This window comes from Gymnogyps californianus, chromosome 6 (assembly GCF_018139145.2).
Source record: "Gymnogyps californianus isolate 813 chromosome 6, ASM1813914v2, whole genome shotgun sequence".
Classification (NCBI taxonomy): domain Eukaryota; kingdom Metazoa; phylum Chordata; class Aves; order Accipitriformes; family Cathartidae; genus Gymnogyps; species Gymnogyps californianus.
This window is the reverse complement of record NC_059476.1, coordinates 34,909,407-34,927,148: the sequence shown is the minus strand read 5'-3', so window position 1 is coordinate 34,927,148 and position 17,742 is coordinate 34,909,407. Positions and strand designations below refer to the sequence as shown.

Sequence of the window (17,742 nt, the reverse complement as noted above, 5' to 3'; positions counted from 1 at the left end):
TGTCCTCCAGCGCGAGCTGCGGCGGGAGCGCGGCTCTCCCGGGGCACCGCGGGCACCGCACCGCCGCGACGGGGCGGCCGCCCGCCCGCCCGCACATGCCTCCCCGCGCACCGCGCCGGATCCCCGCGGTCCCCCCGCGCCGGTAGTGGGAGGCAGGGGGAAGCGCCCCCTCCTCTCTCTCCCCTCCCCGCCCCGAGCGCGCACCGCCGGCCGGGAGCGCCGCTCCCCCGGCCGCCCCGCCGCCCCCATGATGACCGCCAAGGCGGTGGACAAGATCCCGGTGACCCTCGGCGGGTTTGTGCACCAGCTCCCCGAGGGCATTTACCCCGCGGATGACATCTCCGCCGCGCTGCCAACTTCGGTCGCGATCTTCCCCAATGCCGACCTGGCGGGGCCGTTTGACCAGATGAGCGGTGTGGCAGGAGGTAAGCGGAGCCCGCGCGGCCGCGCAGGTGCGGGCCGGGCCGCCCGCGGAGGGCGGCGGGGCGGCGGAGCCCCGGGGCGGCGGGCGGGCGGGGGGCGGACTGGGACGGGGGCCGCGGCCCCCCGGGGCTCGCCCGCCGCCTGGCCGGGGTCCCCGGCGCCCCTCGCGGCAGCCCTGCCTCCGCGCCGGGCTCGGGGGAAAAGTTGCGGCCGGCGCGGAGCCCCCGCAGCCGGAGCGCAACATGTGCGCGCCGCAGCCCCGCGCCGGGCCGGGGCGGGCGGCGGCCGTGACCGGTGCCGGGCCGCCCGGCGGGTGGCGGCGCGGAGGGCTGACCGGCTCCTTGCCCCCCCAGACGGCATGATCAACGTGGACATGGGCGACAAGCGGGCCCTGGACCTGCCCTACGGCGGCGGCTTCGCGCCCAACGCCCCGGCCTCCCGCAACCAGACCTTCACCTACATGGGCAAATTCTCCATCGACCCGCAGTACCCCGGCGCCGGCTGCTACCCCGAGGGCATCATCAACATCGTGAGCGCGGGGATCCTGCAGGGGGTCAGCACGCCCTCCTCCGCCGCCGCCGCCTCCTCCGCCGCCTCCTCCGCCTCCTCCGCCTCCTCCTCGGCCACCGCCGCCTCCGCCGCCTCCCCCAACCCGCTGGCCGGGGCCCTCGGCTGCACCATGGCGCAGGGCCAGCCGGCCGACCTGGAGCACCTCTACTCTCCGCCGCCGCCGCCCTACTCGGGCTGCGGCGACCTGTACCCGCAGGACCCCTCCTCGGCCTTCCTGCCCGCCGCCGGCGGCGGGGCGCTGCCGTTCCCCCCGCCGCCCTCCTACCCCTCCCCGAAGGCGGCGGCGGCCGACGGCGGGCTCTTCACCATGATCCCCGAGTACGGCGGCTTCTTCCCGCCGCCCCAGTGCCAGCGGGAGCTGCACGCCGTCCCCGACCGCAAGCCCTTCCCCTGCCCCCTCGACTCGCTCCGCGTCCCGCCGCCCCTCACGCCGCTCTCCACCATCCGCAACTTCACCATGGGGGCGCCCCCGGCGGGCGCCGCCCCCGGCAGCGCTCCCGGCGGCGGCGGCGGCGGCGGGGGCGAGGGCGCGGGCGCCCGGCTGCCCGCCGGCGCCTACAGCCCGCACCACCTGCCGCTGCGGCCCATCCTGCGGCCCCGCAAGTACCCCAACCGGCCCAGCAAGACGCCGGTCCACGAGCGGCCCTACCCCTGCCCCGCCGAGGGCTGCGACCGCCGCTTCTCCCGCTCCGACGAGCTCACCCGCCACATCCGCATCCACACGGGCCACAAGCCCTTCCAGTGCCGCATCTGCATGCGGAACTTCAGCCGCAGCGACCACCTCACCACCCACATCCGCACGCACACCGGCGAGAAGCCCTTCGCCTGCGACTTCTGCGGCAGGAAGTTCGCCCGCTCCGACGAGAGGAAGCGGCACACCAAGATCCACCTGCGCCAGAAGGAGCGGAAAGGAGCCGCCGCCGCCGCCGGCGGGTGCCCGCAGCCCGGCGGCGGGAGCGGCGCCGCCGCCCTGGCCCCCTGCGCGGCGCGGACGCGGACGCCCTGACGGCGCGGGGCGCGCAGGACCCAGCGCTGAGCCGCTGAGCCGCCGCCGAGCGCGGCGGGGCGCGATGAGCACCTGGCGGCGCCGCGGGGCTCCCCCGGGCCGGAGCGGGCCGGGCCGGGCCGGGCCGGCGGGTGTACATAGGGGCTGCGGCGGGAGGATGGATGCATGCAGTGCCGTCGTGGTGAGGTGTCCTTGGTGCCTTGTGTGGTGTAGAGCCCGGTCCCCTGTCTGCATGTGGGGGGTGCCTTACCGATCCGCTCCGACGACAGCGGCGACACCGAGACCGGAAAGTTTTCCCTCCCTGGTTTTAGTATGGCTGTACATTTCTGCCTATTAATATTGGGATTTTTTTTTTTTTTTAGAGACTATATTTTTGTACGCACTGGTTTGGGGTTTCGGTTTTGTTTTTCTTTTTGGTGACTTAAAAGTGTTACGTTTGTAGTAGGACTTGGGACGGGATGTAAATACTCTGGCTGGAACCGACGCCCGTTGTCCGCCGGGACCCGGCGCGCAGCAGATAACACGAATAATGCACAACCACTAACGGGAGCTGGAAGGAGAGAGGGTTTCTTTCTGGCCACTCTGTAAATAAACTTTTCGACAATAGGGTAGGTGCTTACAACGTTTATAAAAGACGACAAATAAATCTCTTAATTATGCTAAATTGACACCTTTATTTCCGTAGGTTCCCTGGCCCGGCCCGGGGGAGGGGGTGCCTCCCGCCCGTCCCCGGGCCGCGCCGAACCCCGGCGGCGGGGGGGCAGCGGGGCAGCCCGGCCCGGGCGCCGCTGGGCGCACCGCACCGCCTCGGCGCGGAAAACCAGCGTCTCCGGCCCCGGTGTACAAACACTCGCTCTCGGGCGCGGGGATTTCCCTCGGAGACGACAGACGGGATAATGCTAAGCGGGGAGCGCGGTGGGTTTTTTTGACTCACTTTCTGTTTTGTTCCGCGGTTACGATCCGCCCCAGGCAACCTCCCCGAGTGGGCTCCGGAAAAGCGAGTACCGCCGCCCCGACGGCCGCCGCTCGGGGAAAGCGGCTCCCGGCGGCGCGGGGCTGCGCGGGCGGCGCCGCGCCCGCTCTCGGGGGGCTCCGCGGGGGCCCGGGGGCGGCGGCGGCGCTCACCCCCGCGGCACAGCCGGGCTTTTTCTGCTGAACCCATCTGGCCGCGACATCGCACTTTTTTTTTTTTTTTTTTAGACCTATTTTGATTCTTGTTTTTTAAGATGTTATCCCGGCCTAGCCCCGCCAGGGCCCACCCTCGGGTCCTGCCGTTGGTGCAGGGCCGTACCGGCCCCGCGGGCTCGCCCCACTGCCGCGGAGATCCCCGGTACGGCCCGCACCGCGCAGGTGAGCTGCACAGGATGGGCCTCACCGCTAACGCCACAGCCCGGCACCGCAGGGAGCGGAGGGCAAAGCCCTTGCCCAGCCGCTCCCAGCCTCTGCTTGCCCGGTGCGGAGTCTCACTGCGGAAAGCCCCAGTGGCACCTGCCTTTTCTGCGTGAAATGCCCTGCTCCCTGTCTCCTGGAACTGGCGCTGGGTTTTGGGGCAGCTGGTCTTCGCTTGGGAAAGGCGGTCAGTGGTAGCTGAAGCGACGTGCCTGGTTTTGAATCGGACGTGAAGCAGGCTTCCAAAGCCGGGCACGGAGCAGCCTGTGCAAGACGGAGAAGCCACAGAACGATGCCGGCTCCAGAGCCGCCACGCTCACCACCCCGCCGTCCACCTTAGCAGCACAAGTAAGCCTTCGACTCCCCTGCTGCATCTCTTGGCGGGTTGCAGCTTCGCCACCTGATCCCGTGTGCTCCTGGCACCCCGAAAGAGACCGTGGCCTGCTGCCGGAGGGATGTCACACGGGAGCGCAACCCCACGGGAGCCACGGCCTCCTCGGTCGGCATCGGTGGGCTGCGGTACAGGGAGGTGCTCTCAGCCTGTTGGGCTCCCGAAGGTACTGCCACGGCCTCGGATAACCACAGCTCGGTCACAGCCAGAGCGTTGTGAGCAAAATTGGGATCTCAGCTACCCAGGTGCACAATCCGAGGCTCCACTCGCACTCTCCAAACTACCGTCTGCAGCCACGCTACAAGATAAAAAACCCCAGTCAAAAGTAAAACGAGATAAACAACATGGAAATTGTAAGTGAGCTGAATTAAGGAAACTGCCGATGAGTAGCATACAGCTACAAGAGAACCTTACATTGTGTAATGGTATCAGTGATCTTAAACCCGTGCCTTTGCCGTACAGTAACAGCCAGCTTCGAAAGTGGTAGTACTGCATGTGCCTGGATTTGTCTGCAGGGCGCCGGTGGAAGATTTGGGCCGAGAACCCAGTGTTAAGCATTGCCTTTCAAAGAAAGGCCAGTCGCACCATTCGGACTGTTAGGCAGAAGAAACTTGCGCTCTGTACCGTACTCGGTTCAAGACTGTCGTACTTGTGAAGGAAAGTAATGACTGGTCAGTGGTGAGATATCCTGTATTTATTCTATAATTCAGCAATAGCAGTAATTTTGCTGTTGTGAAAACACAATAACCAGGCTGCAGAGAGAAGGAACGGCATTACAGACTTAAACCTTCTGCTTACAGATATCCAGAACATACGAAGTAAGTTTCAATTACTGAGTAAGCAAGAAGTTACACAAAGAGGCTTTTCTTTAATGCATCTCAGGTTTTCTTTGCTATTTTTCCCGGCTTAATACTTCGATGCTAACAATTTTATTAAAAAAAAAAAAAAAAAAAAGGAAAAGGTTTTGCCACGATTGTTAACAGCGCTCCGCAGTGTAAGGGACCGTGCTGTCCTCTACGGAAAGATGCATTAAAGTCCTATCCCATTAAACATCTCAACTAGGTTTTACACACGGAGAAAAAAATTAAAAACCAAGCAGAAAGACCTAAGGGGAGGCTAGAACAGATGAGATAAAAACTGCTCTCTGTCGCAGTTTGTTTTTCCAGTACAGCTGTTTGCATGCACCACGCTATCTTCTTTGTGGACTTCTGAAAAAGGATGATGGTCTTCATTAGCATCGGACAGAGTTAGAAACAGGCTGTAACACAGGGTGGCATTGCGTTATAGTTAATGACTACATTCGATAGAGAATTGTTGCACATTAACTAACGCTCAGCTGCAGGGGAATTCCAGGAAAAACAGGTAAGCCCGCTGCAGAAATACCAGACACTTTAAAGTGCTGTACGAATAAATGGAAATCGCCTGAAATAATTTCCACCAATTTTTCCTTGCAAAAGAATTAATCTGTGCATGCATAATGCTGACTGTATTTTACATTCATTCTTTTGCAGCCCCCCCCAAAAAAAAAGCAATGCCATATCAGAATCATTTAAAAATTCACACATACAAGCCACTGTACAGGAAAAACAAGCCTGCTTTTATAAATACACAAAGAAAAATTAAAAGCCAGTTGTGGAACGATTTCTGGAGCGGGCTGGTACATCACTTAGGAGGTCGGTAAGTCGTGTTTTCTTATTCAAATTCCCACACGGTGACCAAGAGGGCCAAGGCTGCCCCGGCCTGGGTCTGTGGTACGAAGTGTGCGTTAGGACGAACAGGCACGAGACCAGTCCCTGCCGTACAGACCGGGTATTTCACCTATAGAAAAAGTTTCTCCCTTGTTAGAAAGATTGCATCCCCTGCCGTGGACAAACTGCATCTCCAGACTGCTTCCATCATAGCAAGGCAAAATTCACGGTGTCTCTTCTACGCTACGTTTATTTAAAAGCCTTATGAAAAAGTAGTCTTTATAAATAGTATAAAGAGGGAAACCGCAAGGCTTCAAAAGCCCAAAGCGTTCACTTGTCCATATAAAAACACTGACCACACTTTAAAGAGAAGACATCGGGTCAAATCTTATCTGTACCTGTACCTAGGGTATGCGTGCCACTGTATATATAGGGTTTGCAAATACGTCATGTTTCTAGAATAGCTTCCACGACACAACAGTGGATAGTTGTTTTTTCTCTTAAGATGCCCACAGTTTCCGCTACCCTCCGCCACTGCTGCATGAGAGGTTCCAAGCGAGGTTAATTAGCAGCTGACTAGTCTCCTCCTTCTAGCTGAAGGAAACGTGCATAGACATACTCTGTAATTCTCAGTTGCAATAGCGAGATCTTACACCCAACGCTTTCAAGAACTGTTAAAAAGTAATTCTGAACCTGACGGTGTCCCTTCGGAGCGGGAATTCCCTTAACTCCAGCCCTGGGGATCACCGGCGTTTACTGGAGGAGCACGTCCTGGCTCAGGAGTTGTTCTGGGTTTGGTTTTTGCTAGCAGGGTACAGCTCTTGAGACTCGCTCTAGAGACGGAGTCCCCAAAGGCTGCAGCCAGACCAGCCCCCTGCCCAGGCTGGGTGGGCACGCTCCGCCGGCCCACCGGCGCCAGCCCCTCCGGGGGAAGTCGGGGCGCCCCGCGACAATTCTTATTGCGTTTACTCTCTCTGCCGGAGCCCGATCCCCGCTCACTGACGTGTGGCCCTAACTATTTACACAGGACGCTGGATTGTTTTCCCCCAACCATTCAGTTGAGCAGAAGTTTAATCGTGCTACTCCTCCACATCAGCCCCAAGGAAACAAACACGCTCTGGCGCTTTATTTCCCCCAACTCACAACGCCAGGCAGGCCTGTGGAAAGACGAAGTCTTTGACTCGTAGTGCTCCCGTAGAGCCCCGGCCAGCACCTGCAGTCCCGCCGGCCGGGCACGGGACAACCAGGCAAAGCGCAGCCGTGGTTCCGGCGGTGCTGCCCGCCGGGGCCGGGGCCGGGGCCGGGGCCGGCAGGCCGGTCCGTGAGGCGGGCCCGGGGGCGCGGGGCCGGGGAGAAGGCCGGCCAGGCGGGGGGCGGCGAGCGGCGGGCTCCCCTCACGCCGGCGCGCGGGGCGAGCGCCAACCGTCCCAACGGCCGCCGCCGGGCCCGGGCCACCGCCGCCTCAGAGGCAGACGCGGGGTCCAGGGTAGGGCTCGCCCCCGCACCAGAAGTCGGCGGCCTGCGGGGTCTCCATCAGCCACACCTCCCGCGGCAGGCCGGGCGGCTCGGCGCCCGCCGGCGGCGGCGGCCCCTCCAGCAGGCGGTAGTAGTGGCAGTCCCGGCCGTGCTGGGGGTCGTAGGGCGGCGCCAGGATGTCGAGGAAGGCGGCGGGCCCGTCCACGGCGTCGATCTGGTGGAGGTTGTCGGTGTGCGGCGAGAGCAGGCAGGGCGGGGAGGCCGGCGTGTAGTGCTGGCGGGAGCGGAACAGGGCGCGGTGGCAGGGCCCGGCGGCGGCGGCGGGCGGCGGGGCGGCGGCGGCGGCGGGGGGCAGCGTGTCCATGCAGGCGATGCGCAGCGTGCCGTAGAGCACCTTCAGCATGCCGTTCATGCCCGGGTGGTCGTGCAGCGGGATGCAGGCGCCGCTCCGCAGCAGGAACACGCCCATGCTGAAGCTCTCCGTCTCGCAGATGTGCATGTAGCTGACGGGCGGCACCACGCCGGCCCACGGGAACCCCCCGCCCGCCGCCGCCGCCGCTGCCGCCGACGGCCCCCGCGGCGCCAAGTGCAAGTCCTCGGCGCGCACCTCGTCCAGCAGCTGCTGCAGCCGGTGTAAGTTCTCCCCGAAGGCCGGCCCCGCCGGGCTGCGGAAAGTGATGCGCGCCTGCCGCGCCACCCGCTGGATCAGGGAGGCCATGTTGTCCCGGGGCATGGCGGCGCCCGACCCGGCCCCGCCGCGCCCGGCCGCGGCAGGCGGTCCCGTCGCCGCTTCCGCCTCCTCCCCCTGCCCCCGCCGCGCAGGCGCGCCCGCGCCGCCGGGCACCACGGGGCTCGTAGTCCTGCCCGCCGCCGGCGCCGCCGCCCCGCGCCCCGCCGCGGCCCCGCGCCGCCCCGCCACCCCCGCCGCTCCCCAGGGTCCCGCGGGGGCGCGGAGCCGGGGGCGGCGGGGCGGCCCCGCGGCGCGGAGCCGGGGGTGGTGGGGGGCGGCGGCGGGGGGAGGAGGACTACGGCTCCCAGCAGGGCGGGCGGAGGTGAGTGGCCGGCGGGGGCTGCGCCCCGCGGGGCGGCGTGCGAGGGGCGGCGGGGCCGGCCGGCTCCCGGGGGTGTGCGGCGGCAGCGCCTGCGGCCGCCATCTTAGCGCGGCGGGGGGCGAAGCGAGGCGTGCGGGAGAGGGCCGCTGTCCCGGGAAGCGCCCTCCGCAGCCCCGGCCCCCCCCCGTGGCGGGGCGCTGAGGGACGGCGGCGGGGGGGGCGTCGCCCGCCGGTTAGCGGGGGCCCGGGCCCAGCGGGGCACGGTCTCGCCCGCCCGGGGGTCTGCGCAGTGCGCTGGCTGCTGGGGACGGGGAAGCCACGGTAATAAACACAGCTGCCGTGCGGCGTGTTTTCTCCCGTGTAGCTGTGGGAGGGTGAGGAGAAAGTGCAGGAGGAACTTTTTACTTGGCTTGTAGTTTAGCCATGTAAAACTGAGCACGGTAGCGCAATTACAGTGTCATGGGCATATAACAGACTACGTAAACAGTTGGGTTTTGGTCACTAATTGCTAGTTACAGCTAAGCCATTTTGGCAAATTTATCAGATTTCAACTTACTTTCTGACACTGCTTGTCCCATTGGCATATTGGATCGAGGTCTTGCTGTACGGCATGCGCTGTCCTTGATGTGTCTCGTTATTGTCACTTTTTAATGTGATTGTATCTGAATTCATTATCTTTAACCACAGATGAACATCGAAGGAGCACATGGAGTTCCAGACGCTGATCCTCCAAGAATCCACGTGTGACAGAAAGGATGGATAATGTTTTGGCTCAGTTCCAGCCTGGCAGAGCCTGCGTGTGGTTGTTTCAGGCTGATGTACAAAAAGGGTACAGCATTTATTCTGCCAGGGCATTACATGCCACATTTTATTTCAGTTATATATCTGTGGCAGTGATCCTATTACCTTCTTTCTAATACGCGTGACTGCGCATAGCAGACCATGCCTAGAAAATATTGTGGTTTTGAAGTCAGAAATTAACCTGTTAGCGCTGGGATTTGTTAAACAAAGTTAGGCTCTGATCACAAAAATGTACAAGCTCATACCACCTTGAGTTCAATTATTTGAGCGGGTGTTCAGCTTCTAAGTACGATGGTAGGTCTAGGCCCAGCTGGTTAGGATTCTGAAAAGCAGCTGAATGACAATACTCGATCAAATAGGACTCCAGTGGCTGCAGCCCACTAAGTTAAAAAATTTCATTTAAAAATAAGGTAAACCAATGTGTTTTCTTGATCAAAGGCAAACTCAAGTGTTAAGATATGCATTAAACTTAAGTAAGATATATGTGGCCTTATAGTATTCTCACATATTATGCATGAATCAGAAATATTGTACATGAATCAGAAATACAGATGTTGCGGGCATGTGATGGCTCAATAGAGGATGAAATAGTGATACTGTAAACAGAGACTGGTGACTTGAATCTCTCTTCCCAAACCTATTTCCCTCCGTCTATAAATAAGTTTTGTGCACAGAGTGCAAATTTAGATCATGGCATTATTTCTTCCTCTTCATAGAGGAGGATGTTCATTCGAGTTGCTACTTTCAAGTTCCACCTGAAGCTACAAAGCATTGCAATCTTCAGCTGTTTCATGTTAACACAGCGATGTTTTAAGTCTCTTCTCTCTCCAGTGCCAGTGTTGGGAGCACGGGGTGAAGATCAGGTGAGCGTTTCTATACCTGGCAGGAACAGGTCTGCCTGGCAGGATGCTTAGGATGATGGGGCAGATGTCTTGAGTTGAGAGGTAGAGTCTTTAGTGGCCTGTGAGCCTTTCTGTATTGGAGTGAACTGCTGTGACACCGACAGTGTCACCGCTGCTGCATTGATAGGCAAGTGGCATTTTGTCAGAAGCCAAGGGATTTGGAAGGCTCCATGTTCAGTCTGCTCTTCTATTCAGTCCCCTTCTGCAGGGACAGTCAATTTAATTATGGAGGTATGGACTGGAATTTTTGGCAGTTATCGTTATCGGTGATAATGATAAATTATCCCTCTATTGGCTTAAGCTATCCATTTGTGTCCTGCCTCAGCAATTACATTTTATGCTTGCAGGTGGTGGCTAGAATGCTCACATTTGAACACACTGGTTCTTTTTCTATGCAGCACAAAAATAAGCTGTTTTGTGGAAACAGAAATGTTTGGTATTGGTAGGACATTGTGCGCTTGGAGTAACATGCAGTTGTAAGAAAGATCAGCATGGAAAACCAGGATCCTGAGTTCTGATGTCAACCTGATCTTGACTCGCTGGGTGATATTAAGTGAGTTACTTGACCCTTTTAGTGCTTATCACTCTGTAAACCATGAATCACACGTCCTGTGTACAAAGATCTTTATTAAGATTTTAAGAACATCTTTATGTGAATATTCCCGGTGCCATGTTACGTCGGTGATAAGGTTTATACTTTGCATAATTGATCACCTTATGATCCTCAGTGTTTTTAACTACTGTATTGATTTCCATTTCTAACAGATACAGACAAAAATATGTTGTTGGCACTTAACGTTCCAGTTAAATGCTATATCACACCCACATTTTTCAGTGCAGTAATATTAAAAAAAAAACCCAAAAACAACCTCAAAAGAAAAGCAAGCTGTCCAGCCAACTGACAATTAAATTGACATGCTTTTTCTTCTGAAAGGCCGTATTCTTAGCTGGCCTCTACCATCTTGAGTGCACGTGAAGAAAAAAAATCATGGTGTAGTTGCTTGGCTGGGCTTTGAGACTGCGTTGTGTCGGTGATGCAATGACCAAAGTTCAACCCAGTGGTTTTATGATACAGCCAGGGTGAGGGAGGTCAGGTTCAGGTTATGGTTTTGGTCTCCTGCTGCGTTTGTTTTTTTCCCACACACAGAAAGAGAATGTGTTGAGAAGTGTTACAGCTATTTTCTCCTGCCCAACTTCCCCTACTGCTAGGCTCCTCTCCTTTCTACCTGAACTCTCCCGTGGGGTCGACAGTTTTTCAGCTTCTCGCTTCTTTGTTGCTGTTATGTATTATAATTCCCCCCAAGTCTGTGAAATATCCCTTGCTCATTTTCACTTTCTTCTAGGGGTTGCTTCCTAGATCCTCTTAATTTGGTTTGAGAAGTTAGAATTACCTGTAACCATCAGGTAAAACAACAGTCTTGAATGGACGAAAATGTCAGCCGCCTGCTTAGAAGGTCAGTTGTTAGCTGTAATTAAATGGTGTGTCATGATGCTAGAACATTTTACAAAGTGTAGAACTTGGACAGGCAGTGCAGAAACCATCCTCTGTTATAGTGTTGCCAGCAACTGCAGATGTATGTTTACATAGGACAAAAAATAAGAATCTGTGTCAAAGAATGTCTTTTTTGCACTATTCCTGCCACTGGTTCTGCAAGGGTATATATATATATATTTTTTATAGCTACCACCAATCAAGGAGATAGATATGAATGCTAGCCAAACATGATTCAGATGAGAACAAGACTAAAAAGAGAGAAGACAAACAACATGTCTGTAATATTTGCTGGCTCTCCAGTAATGGCTTACGTAAAAGAAAGTTGGTTATCAATTATTCATCAGAGAATTTATATATCAGTAGAAAAACAGAGGAGTGCTAGATAGAAGTGTACTGAAATCAAAAGGGGAATTAGGTTCATATATATACCAAACTTCAAGCAGATCTATGTAACATTAAGACTCCCACCCACCTTTACCACCCTTCTTTACTGACACACATCCTGTATTCCATTAACCACGTAATTCACCCCTTGCTGCACTCTTCATTTGTTGTAGCCTCTCAGTTAAATGCACTATTTCTATATAAAGCACATCATTAATGAGTTTTATTGACAGTTTGCTACTGAACAGCCTAGAGCAGGAGTTGGAGTGACTCAGAGTAGGAAAGGCTGTGCAGCATGCAACTCCCTGTGCATGAATTTGCAGAGATAATGAGCCTCATTCTGATCTTCTGAGTTTAGCTCCACTGATTTCATGCTTTCCACTGGTACAAATCAGGTCTGTGCTGATGTCTCTGACGCCACCCAGGTTAGACTGTGGTGATGGGTGCTGTGAGTTAGTCATGGCCTTGTTCCTTCTGAACTCTTTGACTGTCTAGGACCGATCCTGGATGTGAGGGAGAAGACGTTTACCAGCGTGGTTAGAAACTGCCCTCCCTCCGTGCACTCCCTTCTCCGCATGCGGTTTGCAGGAAGGCACCTCTGGCCAGAGCCGCTTGTGTGGGGTCACTCTTAGCCACTGCAGCTGTGGAGCTGCACAAGACTTTTGCCAGTTGTATGCAGCGGTGACGAAACAGAGAGAGGGAGAAATCCCCTAACGGTTGTGGAAAGAGTTATTACTTGACTTTTCTAAGTTTTTCATGTATCTTTAATGTTTTCTAAGGATAATCTGATTATATAATCTGGGAAAAATACCACCTTTATGTCAAAACTTAAAAATATATTCAAGAATATTGTTGAAGTGTCCACAATCCTGAGCGCTCAGATACAGGCAGGAAGGTAAAAAAAGATTTTTTTGATAATTACTGAGATGAAAGAAACCCACAGCTCAATTTGCAAGTGTAATTCTGAGTCCACAAAAAGCTGTATTATCACTCTTATTACTGGCATAACGTTCAAAATAAAATATCAACAGGAATGCGTATGGATACTATGTTATGAAGAATGTAATTAGAAATAAATGGGAATCATTGATTAAACTGATTAATCTTATAATGTACAGAACACTGTAATTTGGACCATCACTTTCGGTCTTTTAACTGACAGCAGAAAAGACACAGTTAAAGATGTGGTATGTTTACTTGTGATTTCTTCCCTGCATATCTTTATCTCTGGTTGTGTTAAAATCATTTGATATTTGATATTTTACATAAGTGCATTCAAAAGCAGCAAAATGCATAGAAGTCATTTATCATTTTATTGATATAAATTACTGTTAATTTAAATGCTGGCACTTCCTGTTGGGAAGGTTGAAATCTGTTTCCTGGGGTAGTTGGTACAGAATGAAAGTCATACTTGGCTGTAGTCCTGATGCTTTATTAGCACGAGGGGTTTGTCTCCTCCCTGGCAGGTCCTGGCTAGTGGTGAAGTGGAGCACCGGGCGTCCGTCCTGCTGTCCTGCTGTGGTGGGCAGTGAGTGTGGGGCACTGTGTCACACCCCCGTGCCGCTCCAGGCATGCCGGGGAGGAGCCACCCGGTGCTCACTGGCACTGGGCGGTTTCTTGGGCTCGGAGCGTGGTGCCCTCCACCATTTTTGAAACCACTTCCCTGGAGGTCCTTTGAATTCTGTCACTGGCTGCCAGACCCATAAGGCCCCTCCGGCCTCTATTACATCAGTGCCAAACTCCACTTGTTTTTTTTTTTCTCTCTCTGTTACTTTTTCAGAGAATCCCGAGGGTCCCGTTTGGTCGCTCAGTGGGAGAGCGGAGGGTGGGAGAAAGCTTGCAAGGTCACCTCTGTTTGGAAGCAGCTCCCTTGGCCTTCAGCCCTCCCCTCAGCAGCTGGCTTTCAAATGGCAAGGGAAGGTTTTGTTGATGCGACCCAGGGGAAAGGCCCGCTTAGCGTACGAAGGCTCTACAGAGTCCTCATCCTCGGGCAGTGATGAGGAAAGCTGCTCCCTTGCAGGGAAAGCCTTATGTTCCTCTCCCTGTGCATGTCTGTTCTCCCATTATCACTGACTTCAATGCCGTATTTACTTTCGCCTGCTTTGAGATAGGTGCGGTTTATAAGCGCTTTTGTACTAGGGTAGGGTGTGATTCTGCTCTGTTGGAGTCTGAGGGTTGGAAGTAGATAGTTTACTAACTCTGGGGTCCCAGAGGGTGTGAGGTGTGGGTCTGCCACTGCTTGTGCCACACTAAGTAGTGATCACACCCCAAGTTTAGGCAACCTTACTAGGAAGGTCTAAAGTAATCCTATTTCTGTGGCTTGAAGAGTTACTGCTGTGCAGCTGAGTCACTGTATGCTGTTTGGTGCTCACTCATAGCCTTCCCTCACTGCCAAAAATGCTTTAGCACAGCCTATCTTTAAGCTAAGCCTTTCTTTTTCACAATCACGAGTGAGGACTGGGTATGGTCGTCACACAGGTGATAAGCAGTAACGCATGAAGCCATAGTAACTTGATTGCCTGTGGTTACACATGTAACACATTATTTTAAGACTCTCTTTTCAGCAAGAGGGAGAACTATTTCATTTCTTAACGATTTGGGATGCAATTTATCACAGTGAAGATCTATACAGGGTTAATCCGTGGTGCTAAATTTAAGAAGGAAAGAATAAGTAATTTTTAAGGAATAACCAAGGAACATTTTTCTATTTTAAATAAATAATAGATACATTTTTTCGTGGAAAGACTTAGTGTTCAGTGGAAAAAGAGGTGAACGGTAAAATTTTAGTGGGTAAGGTATTTAGTGGGACAGGGAAATTTCTTTCAATGTTTTCACGTGTTTGTAGTGTTTAGGTTAATCGGTAAATCCAGTAAAATCCTTTTTTGTCCCATAGGTAAAGGGTCCATATTAAACTCGAGGCCTCCAGGAGGAGGAATGAAATTTTATGCAAGTGTTTGAACAAGGGAGGTGGACTGAGGGAAGCAGAAGAAAAAGGCCAGGACCCACAGGACTGTTACAGCTGCCCACGCAGCAGTATTGATCTTTGAGTTGTGGTTATCAACCAGGATTTGACGACTTCCAAGACAGAAGTATTAAAATACAAGAACATTAATTAGAAAATGTTGGCAATTAGTAGAGGAAAATGGCGAGGAAAAAGAGAGGGAAGGAAGAGATCCCAGAGTGGATGAAATGTCAGTGAATGAGGTCAGGGGGGTGTTCCAGAGAAGCAGCACGCAGCAGTGAGTTGGTATTTGAAAGTGCAGGGAACGAGGCAAGGAGGGAACAGGGCAGTTTGGTTCCATGACATACAGTTGTGGGATGAACAACTGTTAGAGGGAACATACAAAGGCATTTGGAAAATCAGTGTTCTGTGTAGGCTAGGTTTTGAAGTGTGGATTGAAATGATGATATAAAAATCTTAGTTTCTTTAAAAATGAAGAAAGTAATTTCAATGGTGTGTTTGAGGACAAAGTGAAAAGTCACAAGTTTGGAAATGACAAATGCTTGCCCGGGCTATAAACATGACCTTTGCTGGTTGTGCTCTAGTACTCAGAGTGGTTACAGGATGACATGCTCTTTTTCGGTTAGAATAATATACTTGTCAGTAACATACCACTTCTGTGCTGTGCTACAGTGTGCATAGGTATATCTTCAGGTGATTGAGGAAAAAACCCAAATGTTACCAAGGTATAAAGGGAAATTAGTTCAGATATTTAGTATCTGGATTTTACTTTTGCATTTCACAGCATGGTAGCAAAATGTGGCAGATTTTTCTTGGAAAATTAGGATGCATTCCAGCAGAAACTGATGCAGAGACTCAGCTTTTTCCTGAAAAATAGCTTCCACTATTCTCCATAGCTAAGTATTTAGAGCTTCCAGGATCAGGGCCTAACAAGCCACACATCCTTCTTACTGTTCGGGTTTTTTTTTTCCCTCCAGGAAAACAAAACTCTCCATGTCTCCATGTTAAAATGACTGGAAATTGAACTTAGGGGGATCTAGCATGTGATTACTTTTTTTAGACAGGATTTTCTTCGTAGCTGAATTGGACTGAGTCTTTTTTTTCTCCCAAACCAGATGGTAAGTGATTCAGTACTTTTAGCAGTAGAAAAATGATTTGTTTTCTTTCCTTAGTAGTTGGTGTGAATGTACTTTTCTTTATCTATTTACATATTATGTAAACATACTTCACCAGCATTTATGTACATAGTTTACAGTCCTAATCCTGCAGAGAGCCCTGTATAGGCAAGGCCTTACACATAGAAGGAGCTGACATTGCTTACAGAGAGCTGTTCGCATGGAACTCATGGCAGGGTTGTAACTGTATTTGTATTTTTATGTATACACTCAAATTTGTGACACTGGACGAGGGTGCCAACAGAACTATAAGTCCAGAAAACAGTTGAGTAACTTTGCACACTTTACTTTTTTTTCACCTAAGAAAGTCTCTGGGGATGCCCTTGATCTCTTCTGCTCTCTTCCTGTGGTAGGCTGTAGTCCTTGTGACTTATGAGTTAAAGCTAAAAGCTTTATCCTTATTGTAGAGTGCTGGGGTGAGTTCTTCCTGGTGTGCAGGGGGAGTGAGGGCCTCATTCGTGTGACCGTTTGGACTTGTACAGAGGCTACTAGGGGGACTTCGGAAGGGGTTCCAGTAATGGTGAGAAATATTTGGGAGAGTATTAAAAAAAACCTTCTTTTACATGTATACCTGATTTCTCAAGGTTATCTGCGTCTATGTTTGTTTGTGTATATACATTGTTTAAACTGAATGCTAAATGCAGCACTGTTCCTTGTTTCGTGCTAAATAAAACATACATGTAAACCATATATATGCCGTGTCAGCACATGGGTATTTGAGGCAGAATGGAATGATCTCAAGCTGATGATAGACTACATTATAGGGAAATAGTATGTTGTAGGGTCCAGCCACTGATTCCTTATACAAGAAGGTACAACCAAGGTTGCCCAAGCAGCCTTGCAGTTGTCCTTTCCAAGCAGTTAAGAGCTGTTTTGTAAATTTGATGTGCTTTTACCCTAGCTTTGTCTGAGAAGTAAAACGTTGAATGCATAGAGTCATACTGCTGCTTTACTGAGATGATAATACTCTACTTCACAAACAGTGACCAGTTTCTCTGTTTACAAATCTGGCTATACACAGTTGGAATGGGATTATCCGATTCTCCTCTTGGTTCTCTCCTCATCTGCGCATGCTTCAGCTGAGTCACTGGGGGTTTGCGCACAGAGGAGCTGGCCCCTTGCCTTGTTTTCCAGGTTTACCAGAGAGTTGAAACCCAGTGCTTAGCATCTCCCACTTGAAAAATGTGACAATCTTCTGCTTCTGTGAATTCTAGTAGGGAAAAAAAGACACATGAATTAGCATCAGAAGTACTGTGCTGTGACATGTCAAGTTTTTCCCCTCAATTAAATTGTTCAGTGGAAGGGTGGCAGAAGAGGGCCCTTGAAACTAGCACTTTTGACATGGATCAGTAGTCAAGCTGGGGTGATTCACTGTGCCTTGTATTTGTGTAATAAATTACTTTTCCCTTTATGCAAGGGGAATTGTTTGGGGGAGTTTGCCTCTCGGGCTGCGTGGCTGTTGATGTGGTCACGCAAGGTGGCAGAAAACTGCGTCTGCAGAAGGACACACAATCCTGCGGGATGCTGCTGCATGGGGTGGCGTGTGAATCCGTCAGGTCAGACTGCCTGCTGGGAGGAACGAGAGCTTGTTTGGCCAGCACTCTCTGTGTGTTACGTACCAAGGGCCGTACCTCTGGACATACCTCATCATGGTTGCAGTCAGTCACATTTTTTATAACTGGGAATTGCTTTATTACATTACCAGAAAGAAATAAAAGCACAAAGCAATTGTTACGGACTTCTAAACACTATCTGTAGGAGAGCAGAACAATAACTCCTAACCCAGCTGTTGTGGGCAGGCAGGGACAGTGGGATTAAGATTTCTGTTCTCTCAGGCTGTTGCTGTGCATGCTCTTGCGCTCGTTGTAAGTGCTTCCTGACTGGCAGCAGGGTGCTTGCTTCCCAGTGCCGCAGTTCTTGATGTCCCCTGGCACCTCGCCGCCTGTTCCGCACTGGCCGGGTGTTGCACAGGGAATGGTACCATGCCTGGGAGTGTGACAGCGGCTGTGACATATATAGCAAATAAAG

General features: G+C 52.9%; 2 protein-coding genes and 1 long non-coding RNA gene across 3 annotated transcripts in view; 2 read left to right on the top strand and 1 right to left on the bottom strand.

The window, feature by feature from the left end:
• The first annotated feature begins 163 nt into the window (after positions 1 to 163).
• EGR2 (early growth response 2) lies at positions 164 to 2,016 on the top strand. Its single transcript, XM_050899270.1, has 2 exons — positions 164 to 425; positions 777 to 2,016. The coding sequence occupies exons 1-2, from the start codon at positions 248 to 250 to the stop codon at positions 1,997 to 1,999; spliced, it is 1,401 nt and encodes a 466-aa protein (XP_050755227.1). The 5' UTR covers positions 164 to 247; the 3' UTR covers positions 2,000 to 2,016.
• Positions 2,017 to 6,916: 4,900 nt separating this feature from the next.
• ADO (2-aminoethanethiol dioxygenase) lies at positions 6,917 to 7,676 on the bottom strand. Its single transcript, XM_050899425.1, has one exon. The coding sequence runs from the start codon at positions 7,674 to 7,676 to the stop codon at positions 6,930 to 6,932; it is 747 nt and encodes a 248-aa protein (XP_050755382.1). The 3' UTR covers positions 6,917 to 6,929.
• A 1,011-nt stretch (positions 7,677 to 8,687) lies between these two features.
• LOC127017963 (uncharacterized) overlaps positions 8,688 to 17,742 on the top strand; it is a 61,556-nt gene continuing 52,501 nt past the window's right edge. The window contains exon 1 of the long non-coding RNA XR_007766664.1: positions 8,688 to 8,824. This is a non-coding gene — a long non-coding RNA (uncharacterized LOC127017963). The remainder of the gene's footprint in view (positions 8,825 to 17,742) is intronic.